Source organism: Pygocentrus nattereri, chromosome 24 (assembly GCF_015220715.1).
Source record: "Pygocentrus nattereri isolate fPygNat1 chromosome 24, fPygNat1.pri, whole genome shotgun sequence".
NCBI classification, from domain to species: domain Eukaryota; kingdom Metazoa; phylum Chordata; class Actinopteri; order Characiformes; family Serrasalmidae; genus Pygocentrus; species Pygocentrus nattereri.
Genome location: NC_051234.1, coordinates 27,722,481 through 27,744,980, shown reverse-complemented (window position 1 = coordinate 27,744,980; position 22,500 = coordinate 27,722,481). Strand labels below are relative to the sequence as shown.

Genomic DNA, 22,500 nt, shown 5'->3' with positions numbered 1-22,500 from the left:
TGAGGTCTCTCTGGTTCTGCTCTGTCTCCACCATTGAGAGCTCACAGCCAGTGAGCACCAGCCAGTTTCAGCTGCCAGACTCTGCTCACCGAGTCTGCACATCATCATTATTCTCTTTAATTGTTAGGTAGGCCGACGTGTCATCTCATTTAGGGCCAAATAGCTTTGAAGTCATGTTGCTCGGCTGTCTTTTCAGTCGTTTTTAGGCTGGTTATAATTGGTTTAGCTCTGATTTTCTGAGCGAGCGTGCGGTGAGGCTGGATGTTGTCGTGAGTTTTAGATCAGGACCAGAGGACTCAGAGGACTCCTTTCAATGTCCAGCTGCTAACTGGCCAGTACTTTCTAGTGAAGTGGTTGGGGGTCACTAGATAGAGCCACTTTAGAATAAGACTCCCCTATAAAGCGTTTATGAATGGTTTAAAATGAGCTTATTGATGGTTATTAATTAGTCTATAAGCAGCTAAAAATCATTAATAAGCAGTTACAGTACACGAATTAAAAGGGTAACAGCGTTATATATAACCCACATTCATTTGTATGTAAACTTAAAAATGATGGTTCTTTAAGGGTTCTTTAGCTAAGAAAATGGTTCAATATAGAACCATGAACACTCAAAGAACCATTTGCATGATTCAAGGATTCTTTGCACCATGAAAAGGTTCTTCAGATTAATTAAGAATGAGCTGTAGATGGTTCTATATAGAACCTTTTTGAAAAGGGGTTTTCAGGTCTGTTACAATAGAAGAACCCTTTTTGGTACCGTATAGAACCCTTTTCAAAAGGTTCTGTTGTCCATCAATCTGAAGTACTATTTCATGATGCAAGGAATGCTTTAATCATGCAAACGGTTCTTTGAGTATTCATGGTTCTATACCATTTTCTTAGCTAAAGAACCCTTAAAGAACCATCATGTTTAAGTGAGTAGCTAAAGCACAGTTCTTGCTGGTTGCTTATCTTATTTTGTCTTCTCCATCTCCGTCAGCATTAAAACGGTCAGCTATATCAGATACAACAGCTCATGTTTTCCACTTTTATTAATGTGTTATAACTGTTTACTAATGATTTAAAGTTGTTTATGGAATAATTAATAACCATGGTTCTATGTTAAAATAAGACTTCCTTCAAAAGTGTTTATAAATTGTTTAAAAATAGTTTGTTAATGGTACTTAGTTAGGTCATAAACTCTTCATTCATCATTAATAAGCAGTTATAACACATTAATAAAAAGGGCAAAATGGAGCTGTTACACCTCATGACTAGGAATATTTGCTGAAGCTGACAGGTTTAAAGGTAACGGTAAGATCAGTAAACATCAACATCAATGCCCTCTTTATTTATGTGCTGTAAATGCTCATTAATGATTTTAAGGTCATTAAGACATAATTTATAATCATAAATCGACTCATTTTAAACCATCTACAAACTCTTTATAAAGGTTGTGTTATTTTAAAGTGAAACCGAAAGCATTACTCTTTGTATGTAGTTTATTTTCCAGTTCCCAGATTTCACAGATATTTCCCAATATTTCTGTACTGTTATAGTCTTTCTTTCTCTTTCTATGTGTCTCCCCCTTTCCCCACTCTGCGTCCCCCCGCCTCTCTCTCTCTTTACTCCAAGTGCCTGCACTTTGCATTGCTACCATCCACAATTAACAGCCAATTAACAGCGCTGTTATCGACCCCTCTACACACACACACACACACACACACACACACACACTCATATGTGGCATTAGCTGAAGACACTAATCACCATAAAGCCACTGATCATCAGCAGCGCTACACAAACATCGAATTAAGCCTCAGTAGGCAAACAAAATAATGGCTCAACACCCAAAGCAGCTATTTGTTAGGAAGCTGAGCATGATTTGGGGACAGTATTTAATGTGGAGCTGCATGTTATCAGTTTTGGGGCTAATCTCCAGTTTAATAGATGCAGTTTAGACCCTCATTCTCATCTCTTCCAGCAGTGGCTGATGTTTACATACTAGATTAAACTGCAGGGATGAGCTCTGATAGTGACCACACACAGAATGTTTTTATCTAGTGGCAGGATGTGAGGTCATACATATGCTTCATTTGATTTATGTATAGACGTAAGTACCTATATATAATAATAATATATCCGATACGTATTAGGTATGTGTATAAAGCTGTGTGAAATGGTATGTCCCATTTGGATTATATATATATATATATAAGGATTATATATATATATATATGTGTGTGTGTGTGTGTGTGTGTGTGTGTGTACACATTATATATATATATATATATATATGTATAGTAATGCCGGGGAGCGATGAGGTGGATGCACCTGCTGAGCAAAGTGAGTTTTTTTGCGGGCAAATCCAAAATCAGGGTTAAGACGGTCCAGGTTCATGTAGCCAACATGGAGAGATTGGGGACGAAGGAAACACAGACTGAAATAGACCAAATAAATCAAACATCCAAACATATCAAACAAAGACCAGCAAACACAAGGGGCAAACACAGGGCTTAGATACAAAACAAGGATGACGAGGGACAGGCGGAAAACAGGTGGCAGTGATCAGCGGCTGAGTTAGACAACAAGGGGGCTGGACTAGACTCAAAACAAAGACGCACGTGGATGATAAGAAGTAAACAATAAGCACATGGAGGAGCCAGTTGTGATATATGTACACACATATATGTGCATGTACATACACACATACATATATATGTACATATATAATAATAATTTGTGTAATAATGATAACACAAATGATAATAATGATAATTCTCCCATATCTGTTATATTTGTGTAAGAATCTGTATGTCTGGTGTCATAGTAGTACTTATACGTAATAATATTGTGTTCCATATCTATCATATATAAGTATTGATATATATAGTAATAAAATGCCCCATATGTATAATGTATATGTAAGCAGCTGATGTAATAAAAATGCACCCTTTATATATCTGTTCTCACGGTGACGCTTGGCTCCTCCCACTCTCCCATGTGCTTTTTGTTTATTTTTGACCTTCCATGTGCGTTTGTTTTGGTTCAGTGCAGCCCCCTTGTTGTCTGACTCCTCCCCTGATTGTTACCACCTGTTTCCCACCTGTCCCTCGTCTTGCCTCTGTTATATAAGCCCTGTGTTTGCCCCGGTCTGTGTTTGATGTGTTTGATATGTTTGATGTTTGTTTAGTGTGAAGTACTTGGATTTCTGTGTTTATCTCATTATGTCTTTTCCTCCATTTCTCCGTGTTGGCTCGTTGAACCTGGACTGTCTTGACCCTGATTTTGGATTTGCCCATAATAAATCTGGTTTGTCTCTGCACATGCATCCACCTCAACATCTCTCCCCATCGTTAAACTCACCGTTCAAAGAAAAACAGAACAACGTCCAAGATGTTGACTTTACAGGAGGTAAAAAATTGTTCTTTACCTTTATTGTAAGTTAATGTAAAGAGTTTTTATTCAAAGCAGTTTTAGAGCATTTCTATTGGTCCATTCCTCACGATATTTTCACACATCAAAAAGGTCGTCTGCTGAACTCAAACTGATCAGAAAACTAAAAAAAGGCAAGAAATGGAGATATTATTTTTTGGACAGAGGCGATATGATGATACGTGAATAACTGTGTGCAATAAGTTGCCAGTATAAAGTGGGTTTGTCTGTGGAGCTTTTGTTGATCCTGAATAACGGAGTTTTCTCTGGTTTAAAGACAAATGCACAAAAATAATTAAACAAACATGCTCACACACACACACACACACATACACAGCGAGGGTCTGCTATGTGCCTTATGTTGGATGAACAGTTGCAGTGGGCGTGGGGTGGAGATATGGAGGCATTAAATAGGCTGACAAGAATGCCAAGGGCTGACAAATGCCGTCTGTCAGCGTGTATGCTCTGCGACCGTGTGTGTGTGTGTGTGTGTGTGTGTGCACTGTAATGGAGTAGAGTGTGTGTCTCTTGCTGCATTTGTGCCTAACACAGTTGTGGCACACTGACTGATGTATTTTATGAAACTGCAGGTCCAAATTAGGATCTCCCCTCTCTCTCTTTCTCTCTCTCTCTCTCTCGTTCCCTCTCTCTTACTCTCTGGGTTCCACCTTAGCTGGCTCCAGCTCTATACACACATTCATTCAGCTGCACTCTTAGCCTTGTGCATAGTGACAGTAGCTTCATTAGTTTGATTTATGTGTGCTTTGGAGCTCTTTTCTGAGGCGTGCAGTAACTGGGGGCCGTGCAAAAATCATTTCTTATTGGGTTTAGAATATAGCAGCGTATGAGCTCATTCTGAAAGTGCACCAGACAGCAGTTACCATTGGACTCTTTACAGCTGTTGTTTAAAGGGCCCATTTTCTACATTGTTTCTTGAATTTTATTCATCCTCCAACACCCTCACCTCCAACACGCACTGATAACATCTGTGTAGTTTTACCTCCCAAAAAATGGTCGTAATTCATATTTATGTGACTATTTTGCATCCTTTCTTTATCCTTTACAATCAGACAGGCTGATTTTATTACTGTGCCTTTAAGACTTACATGACAATGAACTGTGTTCTGATTGATCGCCTCATATTATGCCTTGTTTAAAAGACAGTCAGGGCTGAAAAACACCTTGTAACTTCAATACAAATGGGCCTGAATGGTTAGGCAGTTGTTTAATAGTTGTGGCATCACAATCATGATGAATTAAAAGGAAATATATTTTGACTCTGGGGACTGTGATGTTGACGGTGTGTTTTGAACATTAAACTCTAACTTCCAAAGCGAGGGGAAAAAATCCTCAATATGGGCCGTTTAAGACTGTATGTAATATACTGTATGTAAATGTTGTGGTTGGCCACCCGAGACATATACAAAAAGCAGTCAGGGGCAAGGCAAGGCAAGGCAAGGCAATGTTGCTGTCATTCAAAGTGCTTTACAAATGAGAAAATTCAGAGTCACAGTTGCTTACAAAAAAGTAAAGTAAGCACAAATGAAAAACATTATTAATTAAAACATGATTAAAAACAATAAAAACATGATTAAAACAATATATTTAAAAATCATTCAATTAAAAATTCAATTGGGATAATTACATAATCAAAATAAAAACTAAAAATCAGGTTAGAATTGTGAAAAATGCCTAGAAACGGGGGCTAGAAACACTCATAATTTGAATGGATGGACCTAAACTGACCTGATTAATCTGCAGGGATGAGCTCTGTTAATGACCACACACACAAAATGTGTGTATGGATAAAACAGTGTCAGGATGTGAGATCATACATATGCCCCATTTGAAATAAGTGTACATATAGTAAGTACCTATATGAAATATGTCCAAAATGTATTATTATTATTATTATTATTATTATTATTATTATTATATACATATACGAAGCTATGTGTTACAATGATATTTAATGATATCCCATATATCGCTGCTGTCGGAAGAAAACCTTGTGTCTCTATCTCATATTTTTCAGTTTTTGACATCATTTGAAAATGCCTGTTACTCTTTACATCGTATGTAAATTTCAGTTGACTTACATTAGATGTACAGTTGGTTTTTTCTTCTCCTGCAAAGATACCGTTTTGGAGATACAAGGTTTTGTTCCGACAACAGCGATATATATATAAGACTTTCACATATATATATATACACACACAATACTGTGTGAAAGTCTTAGGCACCCAAGACACATTTTCAAAATGTATTTATTTGTGTATTATGTGTTTATTTGCTGAGAAAAGTGTTATTTGAATAAACAAATAGAATAAAATAATAGAATATTCATGATTTTATATATGGTTGTATATATATATGTGTGTGTGTGTATTCACCATGGTTATGATGTGTGATGAACTCAAAATTGGATTTGGCAGAATATTTATGTCACTGCTGTCCAAAACAGAAAAGGGCAAAAACATACTTTACTTTTAATGTTAGTGTAATAAAGTTTTTGGAAGTAATTTTGGAGCATTCCTATTGGTCAAATCATGAATAATGTAAAAAATTAGAGCTTGTTTTTTCAGTTACAGTGTGGAGTGTGTGGGCTTTGAAGTGAATGGTAGATTTTGAAACTTTAACAGCCCTTGTGAAGCACATCAGACGCTATTAAAGTGAAGAAAAAAGTTCACTCATAGGGTCTTTTAAGTTATGACTGGATTACTGGCTGGCACAGAGTTGCACAAATTAACGTGGCACAAAGTTTCTCCACAAGCTGAGTTTGCCTAAAGTCTCTAAAGTAATCAGGAATAATGTTGACGAGTGCATTTTAGGGCAGCGCGGCGGCGATGATATTTGGTGTTGTTTTTAGCCGGGTGCGGAGCGCTGCCTTGGACAGAGAGTTGCTGATGAGGCAGAATGCATTGATCAGGAGAGCAGCAGTGACTGGACGTTTTCAGCACCAGAGGTCCAGGTGGACACTGTGTGTCCCTTTAAAGCTGATACAGGGACGGTTTCCACACCCGGTTTATCAAATTGGTCATCATGAGAAAGGCTCTGCAACTGAACTCGGAGTGATAAAGTGTTCAGTTCAGTGGGTGAGTTGTAAACAGGGTCATTCTGAGTGCTTTGGTGTAAAATGTATTTGTTGTACAGAATATCTTTAGTGGAAGTGACACCAGGTGTCACAGCCATGATAAATGACATAAGCAGCTACTTATGGCCCCCCGCATGCCAGGGGGACTAAGAACTTTTGGGATATTATTGTACCCTTATGTTGTCAAAGATGCTTGAGTGAGGGGAAAAGGCGACTGTTTAATCGTGTCTCCAAAAAAGGAAAAATGAGGGGAAAAGCCAGATGATTTGTATTTATTTTGTGGTGTTGTGGTGACTTTTTGAGCTTTTACCTGGAACAAAAGAAGTAGTAGACTGAGACGGTTATAGCATTTTTCATAATTTCAACCACTTGTGGTGGTCATTGTTATTAGTTAGTGTCACAATTGGCCCCTCCCAGTCCAGTCCATGTGCGTTTTTGCTTTGGTTTTGTAACTCCGCCCCTGATTGTTTGCACCTGTCCCTAAACTCAGTTCCAGATGTTTTAAAAGGTGAGAGTGATCAAGAACAAGACCTAAAACAAAATAAAGGCAAATATAAACAGTTGAAATAAATTTAAATAAACAAAGAAGTCACTAAATATTGCCTTTTTAACATTTAATATCACGTGAAAATGGGATTAATGCAGTTTTCTACAGACTCATTTTCTTAATATCTGCAAATATGATGGATGGCTGATGCTAATGCTGATGCTGAGGCCTGGTCTGGCTATTTCTGCATAATTAAATGGTTGTGATGTGAACAGAGAGTGGTTTGATGTGAAACGCTTCATTATTAAGTCAGAGCTGTGGTGATGATGGGAACCAGACGTCCATTTGTGTTTAATGCATTTGTGTTTAATGCAAATATGCTGCCTAATCCATGAATATTAAATGAAATAATATTTGTTTTTGTTGAGCTATCAAGTTTTTCTGCAACGGATTATTTCACAGCAAATCACTCTGAATGAGTTTGCATAACAATCATTGAATTATACAGAAATATAATTGTAGTAATACACAGTTAGCAAGTTTTGATGGAAGGACAGTATCATGAAAAAGGCATCATTTGGTTTGGAAAAGCTCTTTGCTGGACTTTTACTGGCCTTCTTAGCAATCTAACCTAGGAGAGTCTCTTACTGAGTCACTGATTGACTGACTGACACCCACTGTTGAATGGCTTATGCAAAAACATCACCTGAGCGAAAACTGAACGAAGGGACGTTGCCCACAGACTCATACCCCAAACGAAGGACTAACGCACAAATAAAACGAAAGCAGAAGACACGTTCATTCAAACATATCAAGCATCTTACAAAAACTCTTCTTAATAACGAGTGCAGTAACACTGTGAGCGATGCAAACTATATAACAAAAGCCTGGAGCTGAGACGGGGCATGTGGGGTCAATACAAAGAAAATATCATTTCTATGGATTCCTGAGGGGACCACCGCAGTGACAGTTTCCTACCTTTATTTCTGAGTGTGTGATGGAACTTTTGTGTATTTAATGAGAAAACGTGGCCGGTAGAAAATTGAGTGGGCATCAACCTGACTCTGTGGGTGGGTTGCACATATCTTACCTAGTCCAAATAAAAAGACACTTTATACACTTTTAATTAAAGACGCTATAAAGGGTTCTTAAAGGTTCTAGAAAGGTGTGATGCCATAAAACACCACTTTTGGTTCCCTATAGAACCTTTCAGTGGATCGTTCTTGAAGGAACCACCTTTGTAAATTATGTTTGAGCATGAAGACCAAGGTTAAATATTAGTCCACATAACGTAAAGGTTCTACTCTCAGGAAAAATGGGTGGTACCTCTCTTGTCACTGGGGTGGTACCATAAGGGGTACATCTTCAATATCTTTAGTTAGGGATCATAATTGTTCCAAATTCCAGTGCAATTATATTTCTAAGTTGTACTGACTCTGCACACTCTGTGTAGACAGCAGGCTTTTATTTTTGTTCTGTTTTAAAACATTAGGTTGTAAAAAAGGTACAACATATTTAAGGTTCACAATTGGGCCCTAAAACCACTGTGGTACCTTTGAGGGAACGTTTACATTATTTGTACCCTGATGAATGAAAAATGTTCCTGCACAGCACCTTTTTTTCTGACAGTGTAGACCAATGAGAAGTTTCTCCTAGAGCTACAGAGCCCTGTATTTGTAAGAGTGCATGTGAGGACTCGGTGTGTCTTCTGGTCATGCGACTCAGCTGTCAGTCACTGTCTCAGTGATGGACGTGTGTGATGGACAGGAAGAGAGTCGTGCAGGGAAATACTCATCACAGCGGTGTGTAAAGCCAGGGAGGAAGAGTGAGGTGTTATCTCTGAGATTAGACAGAGACGGATGAGAGGAAAGAGAACAGGTGTGCTGTGATGGCTTCAGCTGTAATGTTCAGAGATGTTCTGGAAGGGGGAACTGAGGCCGTCTTCTTTTTAATGCTTTAAGATCAACACAAAAAGCAGCTATTTTTGCAGTTGATGCTACTGTTTGTCTGTTATTTTTTCAAAATCAAGTTGTTAAGATCTCTTAGCCATTAAATTACGCAGGCATTTTGAAAAATGGGTGGAATTCTCTTTAAAGAGGAAACCTTTCCTAAAACCTTCTTGATGAGATTTTGGGCCTTAATATATGCATCTGAACATATTAAAAAACGTTAAGACTCAGCCTAAAGCTTTTTAGCCCGAAAAGCCTCTTGAACATTTTAGTGTTGTTAGTGAGAGAACTGGATGTTTATATCAGTTACACACAACGGTTTGGCCTGAAAAGGATGGCATGCCCACTCCAGCACAGAGGAAAGCACCTGGCCCAGGTGGAGGAGTTTGAGTCTCTCGGGGTCTTGTTCACGAGTTATGGGAAGAGGGATCATGAGATCGGCCACAGGCTGGTACAGGAGGCAGCAGTAATGCGATCGCTGTACTGGACTGTAGTGGTGCAGAGGGAGGTGAGCCATAAGCTAAAGCTCTCTCTTTACCAGTTAGTCTACATCTTGATCCTCTGCTATGGTCATGAGCTTTGGGTAATGACCGAAAGAATGAGATCACAAATACAAACAGTGGCAATTAGCTTTCTTCACAGGGTGGCGGGCTACACTCTATTCGATAGGATGAGGAGCTCGGTCATCCGGGAGGAGCTCAGAGGAGAGCCACTACTCCTCTGCGCTGAGAGGAGCCAGCTCAGGTGGTACAGGCATCTGATCCGGATGCCTCCAGGATGCCTCGTGGTGGGGGTGTATCAGGCATGGCCTACAAGACCACGGGGTCGTCCTAGGACCCGCTGGAGGGATTACATCTCCAAGTTGGCCTGGCAGTCCCCTACCTAGCTGCTACCCTATCTAGACTAGGCCGTTAACAATGATGATGATGATGATGATGATGATGATGGCAACCGTTTGGTTTTCTTAGGTTTCCTTTGAATAATTACATAATTTCAGAACTCTGAACTCAGTTCCAGATGTTTCAAAAGGTCAGAGCAATCAAGAGCAACAACATAAAGGAACAAATTTAAGTAGTAAAAATACATTTCAATAAAAAATATTAGTCACAAAAAAATATCATGTGAAAATATTTCCACTGCCAGGATTTTCTACAGACTAATCTTAATATTTGCAAATGTGGTGAATGGCTGATGCTGAGGCTGACACTGAGGCCTTGTCTGAGGCTGTTTTTACCTATTTAAATAGAAATGATTGGTTCAGAGTGGTTTCATGTGAAATGCTCCGTTCTAGAGAAATTTGCAGAGTGAAAATATTTTGTAACACTTCACAAAATAGCTGACATAAACCTTTATAAACATTCATAAAGGCTCTCTGTTATGATCAGAGTTATGCTTATTGTCTCTGACCCTTAAGTAAAGGAAATGTTATATATGTCTTCATATGATGTCATGAATCCTGATGGCAAGGCTACACCAATGAAATGAGTTAGGGCCTCTTTGCCAGTGGCTTGACGTTTTGTCAATATTGAAATGTCCAGTGAAGTATTTTAAGAATTCTGTTTGTTCTGTTAATTAGAAATGAAGGGATCACAGAATGATTTGTCTTTGTAAATCTTTGTTTTTTTACGTGCACAAAGTACATTCTCTTGGCTTTGGATTCACTGTTAGTACAGACATATGTTCATCACAGGTATGTCCTCTGTCTCTCTCTCTAGGGCTGGATGACTGTCTGCAGCAATACATTAAGAACTTTGAGCGAGAGAAAGTGGGTGGGGACCAGCTGCTCCGGATCACCCATCAGGAACTGGAGGACCTCGGCGTGTCCCGCATTGGTCACCAGGAGCTCATCCTGGAAGCTGTGGACCTCCTGTGTGCTCTGGTAAGGTCCACAAACACCATGAAAAGCACAGACCTCTTCATGCTCCCGCAAATGTTTTCTTTCATAGCAGTAGCTTCTGCTGCCAGGTCGGCATCCGTCTCAGTTGTTGGCAAAAAATGTCAATTTGAGCGAGCTAGCTAGCAAACATGATAAACAGTGCGGGAGTAGTTATTCAAAAGCAGCAATCAGGCTCTCGAGTGGCGCAATTGTCTAAGTGTTGGTTCTGTTAGGAGATGGCGAGTTCGATCCCTGGTGATGCTACAGCCATCCGTAGCCGGGAGTCCAAGAGAGCACATTGGGCCTCGCTCTCTCTGGGTGGGTAGAATGGCCCCCCTTCTCCCCCCATAACTAGCGGTGCTAGTTAGCGCAGGCGTCTTTTAGCTGATGTAACAGGTTGGCGCATTCCTCCGAGTGCGTTCAGCTGTCCAATGACGTTGCATGAGCGGCAGTTGGTAAAGAAGCTGTGGCTGGTTTCACAGGTCTTGGAGGAAGCCCGTGCTGCCTTCACCCTCTTAGCATCGGTAGTATCGTGTGATTGGGGGCGTCCTAACTAGCGGGTACAATTGGAGACGACTAAATTGGGCAGAAAATTGTGTAAAAGTCCCCCCCCAAAAAACTAATCCATAACCATTTTAAAGTGACTTCTGAAACTGTAATGGCTTTACTTTTATTGGCGTGACATCCTGGAACAAGTTATCCCTGCTTAGTTACAAGTTCAGTTACTCATTACTTTTCTTTGTTACTCTCTAAAACCCACACAAATCTGTCCCAACTGGAAAGTACGCTGGAAACCAAACAAAGAACCCTTTTCAAAAAGATTCTATATAGAACCATGTATAGCACTTTCTAGGGTTAGGGTTACAGAACCATTTTCTTTACTAAAGAACCCTTGAAGAGCCAACCTTTTAAAGAGTTCATGTGCTAAAGAAAGAGTGTGCAGAGTGTGGATACACTCTTAAAAAGATGGTTCTTCAAGGGGTCTTCTATTTAGAACCATGAGTATTTGCATGCGTAAATGGTGAAATGGTTCTTTAGATTGATGGAGATTTTTTTTTATTTTGCACCACAAAGTTCTTTGCTAAAAGTTTAGTACAACAAAATTCTGGTGTTGTTATGATGTCAATCTTATAGCAGCAAAAGAAGCATTTGTGTGCCATATAGAACCCTATACAGCCAGGAATGAGAGATTTGTTGAGATGCTGAAATTTCAAGCAGTGTATTTGTGGCATGACTGTTGAGGTCATGGGAAATGATTAGCTTTTTTGAGTTGATTTTTAAATGACTGTTTTTCTAGTTTACATAAAACAGAAAGTATCATATGGAGCTGTAAAGGGCTGAGAGATGGCAATTTATACATATTCCTGACACATCATGTCTGTGGTCTCTCATTCTGAGCTTTATGCAAATGATCTGCAAATCAGATATGTAGCATGGTAATTGTTTCACGCCCACAGTCACACAGTGAGATATAACACTGAGCAGAGATACAGCGGTTGATAAAAACTTCATTATTACGATCTATTATGTTTTAAAGTTTAGAACAATGTTGGGCTGCTTTGGGACACAGAACTGACCTCCATCTCTGCATAGACTTTCTCTCTTTGCATCTCACCCTGCATGTGTTTGAGGTGCAGCCTTAAAGTGACCATCAGTTTGCGGCTCGTTGTAACAAAAACACAGCACTCCGTTAAACAGTGTATGGATATTGCAGATTTTGAGAATATAAAAATACAAACTTCAGTCTACAACAAGCACACATGGGTCTTCACCACACTCAAAATATTAAAACATTTGAAATGTTTTATTATTATTATTTTGAGCAGTCCTGGAATCATTTCCTCTTTACTTAAGAACCTTTGAATAGCCATCTTTTTTAAGAGTGTGAGTTAAGTGTCAAAAGCCTCGCAATCCCACAGCAACCACCCCCAACCCCCCCTGCCAATCCACACATATTTAAAGATTATTTGCATAATCTGCATAATTGAAGAGTTTCACTGTTTTTGTGAGGGGGATTTTGCGCATACAGGTCATTCTACAGATACGTCCATTATTGTGTCCCTAGCGTTCACAGATATATTACACTTAAGAAAACATGTTAGGGTTACAATTTATTTATATTAAGAAAAAACAATGTCATTTTAACAATTACACCTTCTTCAGCCATCAGTTTAGCACTATTGTTGTGAAGTGACTGAAACCCAGATGCTAACGGATGAGAGGTTAGACGGTTTAATAGTAAACCTAGCAGCCAAGGCAAAAAACTCAAAGGAGTAATCAAAGTTCAGGGAAAATGTCGAATCACGAATCAAACCAACCAGCTAATGTTCCAAAAAGGGAAAGGCAAAAGACGTAGTCAAAACATGAATCGAAAAGGTCATAAACATATAATAACAGGGAGAGAACGCTCAGTACTGACTGTTTGTAAAGCCCAGGCTTTGTTACTCTGTGCTATAATGAGACACAGGTGAAAACAGTTAAAAGTCTGGGGACTGGGAGCGCTGATAGGAGTGCAGAGTCACAGGATCTCCCAGCGCGTTCTGGGAGTTGGAGTCTGATCGATGAGGCCAATGCGTGACAAATATTGGTTTTAAAACAGTCAAAACATCTAAAATTCCAAGCACCACAGAAGAGCTCGTCCTCACAGTCATGTGTAAAGGTTGAGGCCATATTTTGAAGAAAAAAACATTTTTTTTGCAATTTTAACAATAATCTAGACATGACTATGGATTAAATGACAAAGAAATAAATGCCAAATAAATATTATAAAACATATAATGAACGTTGTGGTTCCCAGGAGTGGAGTCGCTGGTGGTACTGTGTAACAAAAAACTCTAATTTTGAAATAAAAGTCACACTGATGACATCACTCTACTTCCTTTTACCCGTTTTCTGAGGATCTTTGTAAAAACCACACGGTGTGTCTTTCAGTTATCAGAGATTTTCTCATTTGGCTCATGGTTTCATATGAAGCTTTAAGGTGACGTCTTTGGTCATTGTGAAAAAATAGAACACATGGATTAAATTACATATTTTAGTGGATATTCCATGACTGACAACACATGGTTTGATGTTCTGTAGCAGCTGTTTTGTGAAATGCATTTTTCATCAAAAATGTCTCTGGTGTTACCTTTATAATGTGTAACACCAGTGGTGACTGGTAACACCAGTGATAGATAGCATAGATAGAAAAGTGGACGTTTCTGTAGAATGACCCTGTAGCATGGCATCTGCTACCCTGGGCCCAAGGAGGACGCTGGAGGCAGGATTCAGGTTTGCAGCAGCCATTTCTTTAATTCGTACAGCATAAACACAAATCAAACAAACCCAACGCTATGCTGGCCACTTGTGGCTTCAGCTAACTAGCTAGACTTTTCAGTCTCTTGAGCTTTTCAGCTCTTCAGTCTTCTTGTTGCTGCTGCTCGTCTCTCTCTCTGTTCCCTCTCAGCTCTTTTTAAAGGCGAGCACCGGAGTCGAGAGGGAACGAGAGCTTGTCGCTCTGCCTCCTTGTCACCGCCCCCAGCTGGCAGCTCGGCCGCCCGGGTCGAACGTAAGGTGTAGTGAAGCGGCCTCACTGCGTAACTGGGGGTGGGGCCTGGGTGGAGGAGCTCGGGACTCGCTCCATGCCGGCACCATCATCGTCCTCCTCCTCCCACTGTCACTCCCGTGATTCGCATCACTCTCGTCCGTCGCGGAAGCTCGGGTTTTGCCCTCCACCCCCTCCACACTCGTAGCTTTCTCCCCAGTGTCCTCGCCGAGGTTCGTCACTGCTGGGTGTTCGGGCCCCGCCTTCCTGCTGGCCCCTGAGGCCGTCATCGTTGAGTCACGGGGGCATGCCACAGACCCATACACCATATTATAATTAATAACTGTTTTCCATTATATGTCAATTATTATTTTTTCTAAATATGTTGTTATGAATAGATATACAGCGCTTAGGAATCAGTTACGTCTCTCTGATACTGCACTGTATTAACACTATCTAGGCTGAGTGTCCAGCACTGTGCTATGGCTCTAAAGGTAAGTAAGAGCTGGTCATCATTCACATCAAAGTAGTTTTTTTTTTAATCCTCAGACGTTTCAGCTGTGAAACATGCACAGAATAAGAGAAGAATAGGCCTCCTGCTCTGTGTGGCAGTTCAGTCCATTGAAGAAAATGCAGTAACTGCACCTCTATTCTTCTTCACTGCTTCGTGTGCCCAGCGTTGGAAATTATTTTGGCCCGAGAGCATCACAGAGGGTCATATTTTAAAATGTCTCTGGTGCTTTGTTTTGCCTCGAAGTAACATTTTAGGAGAATTTACATGCAAATAGTCTGGAGACAAAATGAAAAATACCTCATTCTCTCTGCAAATATTAGACGAACAGACTCAGAGGTTGAAATGTTACTGATCTTAAAAGGAACATTCAGCTGCTCATGTAAACAAGAATATGAATCATTTATGAATTTTCTAAGAGCATAGAAATAGGGTGGGCCTTAAAACAGCGACATAAAAAGGCATTATTCAGAAAATAAATCGCTCGTATAAGTGAAGCACTCAAACGTAGGAGGATGTATTGTATACATGCAGTTTTATGGGTGGAAATATTGTATAGGCTTACATATAATCATGATCACTGATATAAGGATCAGCGAGACCACCTATCATTCATAGAGTTTTCAGTCAAAACAGCCATTAAGACCAAGTTTTGGCTGGACGATATAAATATATATATACCAGCAATCTGTTCTCCTTTGACCAAGAGCGAGTGATGAGATAAGTGGTGTAGCTGTACTTACACTGACCTACAGTGAGCTCACCTTTGTCCTAACATCCTAACAAGCTTTAGCAACGTTAAATCACGTCTGCTCCTCATAAATAAAGTGCTGTTGCAGTCATATTTTAGAGTTAGTGCATTTCCAGAGTGATGAAAGTGAAAGAAAGAAGTGGGTTCATGTGAGTTACAGCCCTGATTTAAACAAAAGTAAACTGTGGAAGCTGTGAAGCATTGGAAAGCGGGAGAATGCTAGCTTCCCAGACTAGCTGTTTTTAGCAGCAGGCTAACTTGAAGCAGCGCTTCGTCACTCGCACAGCACGGCAAATTGACTGTAGATCAAACATGACACAAAAGTGCTTTTTTCAGTTTAAATATACATGAAAAGAGGACTCAGTCTGGTGTGATATTCACACTGCAGTTAATGCTTTTACACAGCGGGCGTCAGATATATTGCAGTTCACCCCTTAAACTACTACACCAGCACAGAGAAACCCAGTCGTCTGCTAGCTGGTGTCTGAACACTGTGATACACTCTGATATCGATGTGGTAGGAGTGATGGCAGTGAGGCTGTGTGATCCATCACTGTTGTGCTGAGCCAGCTAGTGTTTGCTGGTTGTACTAAGTTGATGATGTTGAGAAACTAAACAGTTTAGCACAGTTTTTGGCCACTTATTTAGCATTTGTAACGGGATAGTCGAGCCTCGTCACCAGTCAGCTAAATAATCTTTTCTTTCTTAAATTATGAGTGCTACAAAAATGGGCAGCATGGTGATGCGGTGGGTAGCACTGTCGCCTCACAGCACAGAGGGCCTGGGTTCGATTCCCTGGCTGGGCGACTGGCGTCCTCTCTGTGTGGATTTTACATGTTCTCCCTGTGTCTGCATGGGTTTCCTCTCACAGTCCAAAGACGTGCGGTTAGGTGTGTGTGTGATGGTGTAACTTAGATAGTTAACTTTCAGTTTAGTGCACTTTAGTTTTGTTTGACCTTATTTACATTAATAACAGCAGCCAACGTTAGCTGTCTGACTAACTTGATTATTTTGATGACATGTTTACGTTTCTGCGGTGCACGTGAGGTCGCAGGTTACAGACATTACAGTTGGTCATCGACTTCAATCAAGATAAGATGCTGTAAGATAAGATTCCTAAATTAAGATAAGATTCGCTTCTGTAATACGAATGCATTGCATTGCGCTTGCTGATGTAAGGCCTGGATGCAGCTGCTTGGCCGTGGAAACCCATTCCTTGAAGCTCTCTACGCTGTTCTTGAGCTGATCTGAAGGCCACATGGAGTTTGGAGGTCTGTAGTGATTGACTCTGCAGAAAGTTGGCGACCTCTGCGCACTATGCACCTCAGTATCCGCTGACCCCGCTCTGTCATTTTACGTGGCTGACCACTTCGTGGCTGAGTTCCTGTCGTTCTCAATCGCTTCCACTTTGTTATAATCCCACTGACAGTTGACTGTGGAATATTTAGTAGTGAGGAAATTTCACGACTGGACTTGGAGCGTCCCATTCTTTCACTAATGTTTGTAGAAGCAGTCTGCAGGCCTAGGGGCTTGATTTTATACACCTGTGGCCATGGAAGTGATTGGAACACCTGAATTCAGTGATTTGGATGGGTGAGTGAATATTTTTGGAAATATAGTGTAAGACTAAATTAAGATAAGATTTGCTTCTGTAATATGAATTTGTGAGAAATCTTATCTTGACCTGTCAGATCTTAATTAAAGACAAAAAGATGGGAAGTCCTAACTGCAGTTGTCATGGTGACTGTGCAGATCAGATTTCAGACTTAAGAGGTTTCCGTAATACGGCCCCTGGTACTTATGATGATGTATGATGCTCTGCTGATTCCCACAGTATACTATCATATCTTAATGTAACTCATCAGTGTCTTGTATCCATCTCTCACCTTCCGTGCCAAACACTGAGGTTCTTTTTTACGTAGTGCTCTTTTCGTGAACACGGTCAGTGTCTGATGTTTCCTCCATGCGCCGGGGGTCAGATGGCACCTTTGTGCTGTGACTGAGGGACGTTATTGCTTCAGCCATACTGATGGATGAATCAGTAGCTTGTATAAAGCACAGGTGCTGGAGGGCTTTTGAGCAGCATGGCTGCTGAAGGCTGCCAGAAATGTGTGTGTGTGGGGGGGATTAAGAAGGGGGGATAAAGAGAAAGATGGAGGGATAAGGTAGAAGAAGAAGAAGAAGGAAGGTTTGCACAGATGTGAAGGAAAGCGCGCTTTAACTTTTACTTTACTAAAGCCTCAGCAGACCTATACACTGAAAAAGAGCCTTTAAGGGTTCTTCAGGGGTCCTTTAGTAAAGGGAATAGCTTGTTTAGGACCTTGAGTTCAATATAGAAGCAATTGCCAGTAAATGGTTCTTTGCATGGTGAAATGGTTCTTCTGTTGGAGAATATGTTGTATATGGTTCTATACTCGGACTTCAGCTCTCTGTTTTTTCTTACGTCTCTGTGCTCATCCTGTGTGGTTTTCCGTCTAACGTTGTTGTAAAGCAGTTTGCTTGTTTATTTGCTTGTTTGTTCATCTTAAACTCTTAAATTTTATAAAGCTCAAGCTTTTCCTCTTTATTTTATCTATTATTTTTCTTTCGTTCTTTCTTTCCTAATTCTTTTCATTTTTTTCATTTCTTTCTTTCCTAATTCCTTCTTTTCTTTTCATTTTTTCATTTCTTTCTTTCCTAATTCCTACTTGTCACAATTGGCCCCTCCCAGTATCCTCATGTGCTTTTGTTTACCTCTTAGTTCTGTCATGTGCTTTTGCTTTGATTTTCTTCCCAGTCCAGCCCCCTTGTTTTGTGACTCCGCCTCTGATTGTTCCCACCTGTTTTCCACCTGTGTCCGGTTATCCCTGTTTGTATTTAAGCCCTGTGTTTTCCTGAGTTTCTTGTTGGTTCTTTGTTTGATGTTTGATGTTTGAATTGTTTGTATAGTTTGGATTTGTTTGTATTGCATTATGTCTGTCCCTCAATCTATCTGTACTGGCTATAAGAACCTGGACTGTCATGACCACAACCCTGGATTTGCCCTTAAAAAAGTTGCTTATCCACCTCCTCGCTTTCTTTCTTTCTTTCTTTCTTTCTTTCTTTCTTTCTTTCTTTCTTTCTTTCTTTCTTTCCTAATTCTCTTTTCTTTCCTTTTTTCATTTCTTTTTCTTTCGTTCCTAATTCCTTCTTTTCTTTTCATTTTTCTTTTTCTTTCATTTTTTCTTTCTTTCCCAATTCCTTCTTTTCTTTTCATTTTTATTATTTTTCTTTCTTTCCTTATTTCCTAATCCTTTCTTTTTTTCCTTTTTGTATTTCTCTTTCTTTCTTTCTTTCTTTCTTTCTTTCTTTCTTTCTTTCTTTCTTTCTTTCTTTCCTAATGCTTTCTTTTCTTTTCCTTTTTTCATTTCTTTCTTTCACAATTTTTTTTTCTACTGAAAGTCGACCCATTTTTTCACAAATCTGGGATATAAACTATAAACAGACGGCGTCTCTTCAGTGATCTCTGTAAAAGTGTCTGCGATTTTTGGCTTTCAGCTGTAAATTGTAAACATGTAGTGATATGTGTGATCATAAAACACATTTACTGTTAATTTGAGGGGAGCTTTTACCAAAAATAAATAAATAAAAATGTTCATTTATTTCATGCAGTTACTGAATAATTTGCCTTATGATTTGGTTGTGTGAACGGCATTTGAATAGTCTAGGATGCTTTTTATTATTATGGAGTTATTATGGAAAACTTCATTTTCCTCACTGTTTAAAAATAAAGGTGTAATATTTAATGTAAAAGTAAACAATATTATGGTTTCAAAACATGCCATTCATTCCTTAATCGATACAGTCCATGTATGGACATACATCTGCAAAAACAGCCTGTTTTGAATTCAGTATGAATTCACATTTACATATTCAACCTATAGCAGTTTAGCTCCGCCCAGTCATGCTGAAGTAGTAAGAAATATTTCAAAACTGGACTTCTTTTCCAGTTTATATGTATTGGTCTTAAAGACACAGTAACCAAAACAGAGAAATGGTCATGTAAAAATAAATTAAGGCTGTTGATGGTATATAAAACCACACAAATGGACCTCAGGTGGCCAAGTAAAAGGCAAGGAAATGGGCTCTTTACTAAAAAGTGCACCAGAGTGAAAGTGTATGAAAAGTCACTGCTGTTTTCATCTATAAAAAATGACTAAACATGGAACAAGCATTAAAAGAACACATACACAGTAAAAGCAGGACTGGAGTTTTAGATCACGGATCGCAGCACAGAATGCATAAATGATAGAAAGTAAATTGTACCTGTTAATGATGATCATTCATAATCAGCATCAAACCAAAAGTAATAACCCTAGACTTCTAAGGGTTAACTTAATCTCTCTCTCTCTCTCTCTCTCTCTCTCTCTCTCTCTCTCTCTCTCTCGCATTCTCTCCCATTGTATTAAACTGGTGACTTATCTGCCTACCCTTTTCATAATGTCAGGCAGATGGAGGGAGTGAACGGAGGACAGTGTGAGGAGGCTCACTGCGCTCGTTTGAGACATCTCACATGTTTCCTGCTCTAAGCCTCTCTTCCCTTCATCTTTACCTCTCTCTCTCGCTCTCAGCTCACTTATAGCACTCCACCACTATTAATCACAGCTGTCGGTGTGTCTGTCTCTCGATTAACCTATTCATCCTGTCTCCTGATTGGAGTGGGCTTGAGATTTCAGGCCTTTGAGATGATCACTCATACATTTCGGAGCTACATTACAGCTTAAAAGTTTGAACGCAGCACGTGATGATCTAAAAGACACTTGCTCTTACCAAAGACGTGTAAAAAAGACAGATTTGACCACCTTTAATGATGTATGAACTGCTCTGCATCTGATCTGTGAAACTTTCATACAACATGGAAACAAACGATTTGAGCGTGAATGATGAATCAGCTCCAGTGCGTGAAATCAAGCGCCAACCTAAAAGTATCTAATTTACATATAGTTTACATGAAGCACCTCTAGTTCATGCAGATATTTACAGCATTTAGAGGCTCGTAAACCAATGGCTGTGGTTGTAGATGGAGTTAGAGGTCAAGCAGTGAGTGCACCACTCCCCCTACTGACCAAACCTCAAACTTTCTTAAAATTAGGATGACTAGAAAGAATAAAAGGTGTAAAGTGTCCAATTTGTTTTAAGGCAGTTGTGATCTTTAGTTTGTTGGTGGTTCCATCATGTCACTATGCAGTTTAAACGCTGCGAGCGAGCAGTCCTGTGAACATTAGGTGGTACTTTGGTAACCATAAAAAACGCAGGTCTTGATTTGTTTCATGTCTTTTTCACTTCATTTTTTGAAAAAACCCCCCAAAAAAACGCAATTTGTCACAAAGAAACTTCCGACTCCCATCAGTTTAACCCACAAACATGCCCACAACAAAGGTGTAACACATCACTGCATCTTTTTGATGGCTATCAGAAAACTTTTGTAAATGAAGTCCAAAATGAATTTGTTGTTGCTACATATTGTCATGTCAAGGCACATTTTGCATTGAGGCTGCGCTGGTACATCATCTGGCCCTTGCAGAATAATCAGATAATTGCACATAATGATTTTGCCAATAATTCATCCAGTCCGTATAAAATGAAGTAATCTGGTAATGGGAAATTTCTGGCTCTATATGCGTCAATTAATAAGTGGATTTTTTTCTAAATGTGTATCTGCCCCATGTATTTACTCTGCAACCTGCCAATTAAGAGAAAAAAACAAACAAAAAACGAAATAATACAGATTGAGCTGAAAAACCTGATTGATTTTTTAAAAAATATGTTTCAGGGGAAAGGAGGGCTTTCAACAATACGCCAAGGCCCAATGCCATTTCTTATTTTTACCCCTACCTCTTGTTTTCGAGTGTCAACTTGACTCTTTGAACTGAATTACAAGGGTAGTGATTGAAGTCTTCCCTCTGAAATGGGACCCTCATATAAAAAGAACATCACTTCATCAGCAGCTACTAGCGCCGCTCTGTAGGCGACCCTGTCCGTCTGCAGTGACAGCAGAGGAGGGTAAAGTTCAGCTCCTCACTGCTGGGCTTTAGTTACATTTAGGAAATCATATGCTTTCAAAGAGGGGGGCAATTATTTATCACCCACCCCTAATTCTTCAGTAATATGAAGCTGAACATATTCACCAGCTTCTTGTTCCAAAAAATGGGTGAAATGCGGATTGGGCCTAGAATGTTTGTAGACACCTGCTCATACGTCATTTATTCTAAAATGAAGAGCATTAATGGGGAGTTTGTCCCCCGTTGCTGCAGTAATAGCCTCTGCTCCATTGGGAAGATTTGATTGCATTCAGCCACAAAAGCATTAGTGAGGACAGGTACTGATGTTGAATGATCAGTTCTGGATCATTCCAGCTCATCCCAAAAGTACTAGATGGAGCTCCATCGCTTCAGAGACCACAGTTCCACGGCCCCACAGCCCAATACTGAGGGCTTTATACCCCTCTATCTGATGCTTGGCACTGGGCATGGTGACCTCATCTTTGGCTGCTCCAGTGTGTCCCATTCTATTGTTCAGTTGACATGTCACTGGCTGTGATGATCAGCGATTTGTCCTGCGTATGGTGTCTGATGTGATGTGCTCTTATTTCTCTCAGGACTGGGTGGTAGATGGTGTTTCTTGTGTTGTAGTAATGGATCTGTTGTCTTTTGTGTGCTATAGATGTTGAATGTGTCGTGTAGGTAACTTGTCTGTGGTGTGGGTTTCTGTAATCGTGCCGTTGGAGCGTCAGTCAGGCGCGGGGTTGACATTTTAAAAGGTGCTAATCTCGGTCAGCGGTGACGGTGCCGACCGCAAACTCATCTCAGAGCCCTTCTATCAATTAGATCATGGAGCAGAGCCTTGGTGTGTGAATGTCAGCCATAGAGCA

General features: G+C 39.9%; 1 protein-coding gene across 5 annotated transcripts in view; it reads left to right on the top strand.

Moving 5' to 3' along the window:
• cnksr2a (connector enhancer of kinase suppressor of Ras 2a) overlaps positions 1 to 22,500 on the top strand; it is a 190,526-nt gene that overhangs the window by 41,307 nt on the left and 126,719 nt on the right. For all 5 annotated transcript variants that reach the window (XM_017724407.2, XM_017724406.2, XM_017724412.2 and 2 more), the window contains exon 2: positions 10,663 to 10,826. In XM_017724407.2, coding sequence (XP_017579896.1) covers positions 10,663 to 10,826 — 164 coding nt within the window. The remainder of the gene's footprint in view (positions 1 to 10,662; positions 10,827 to 22,500) is intronic.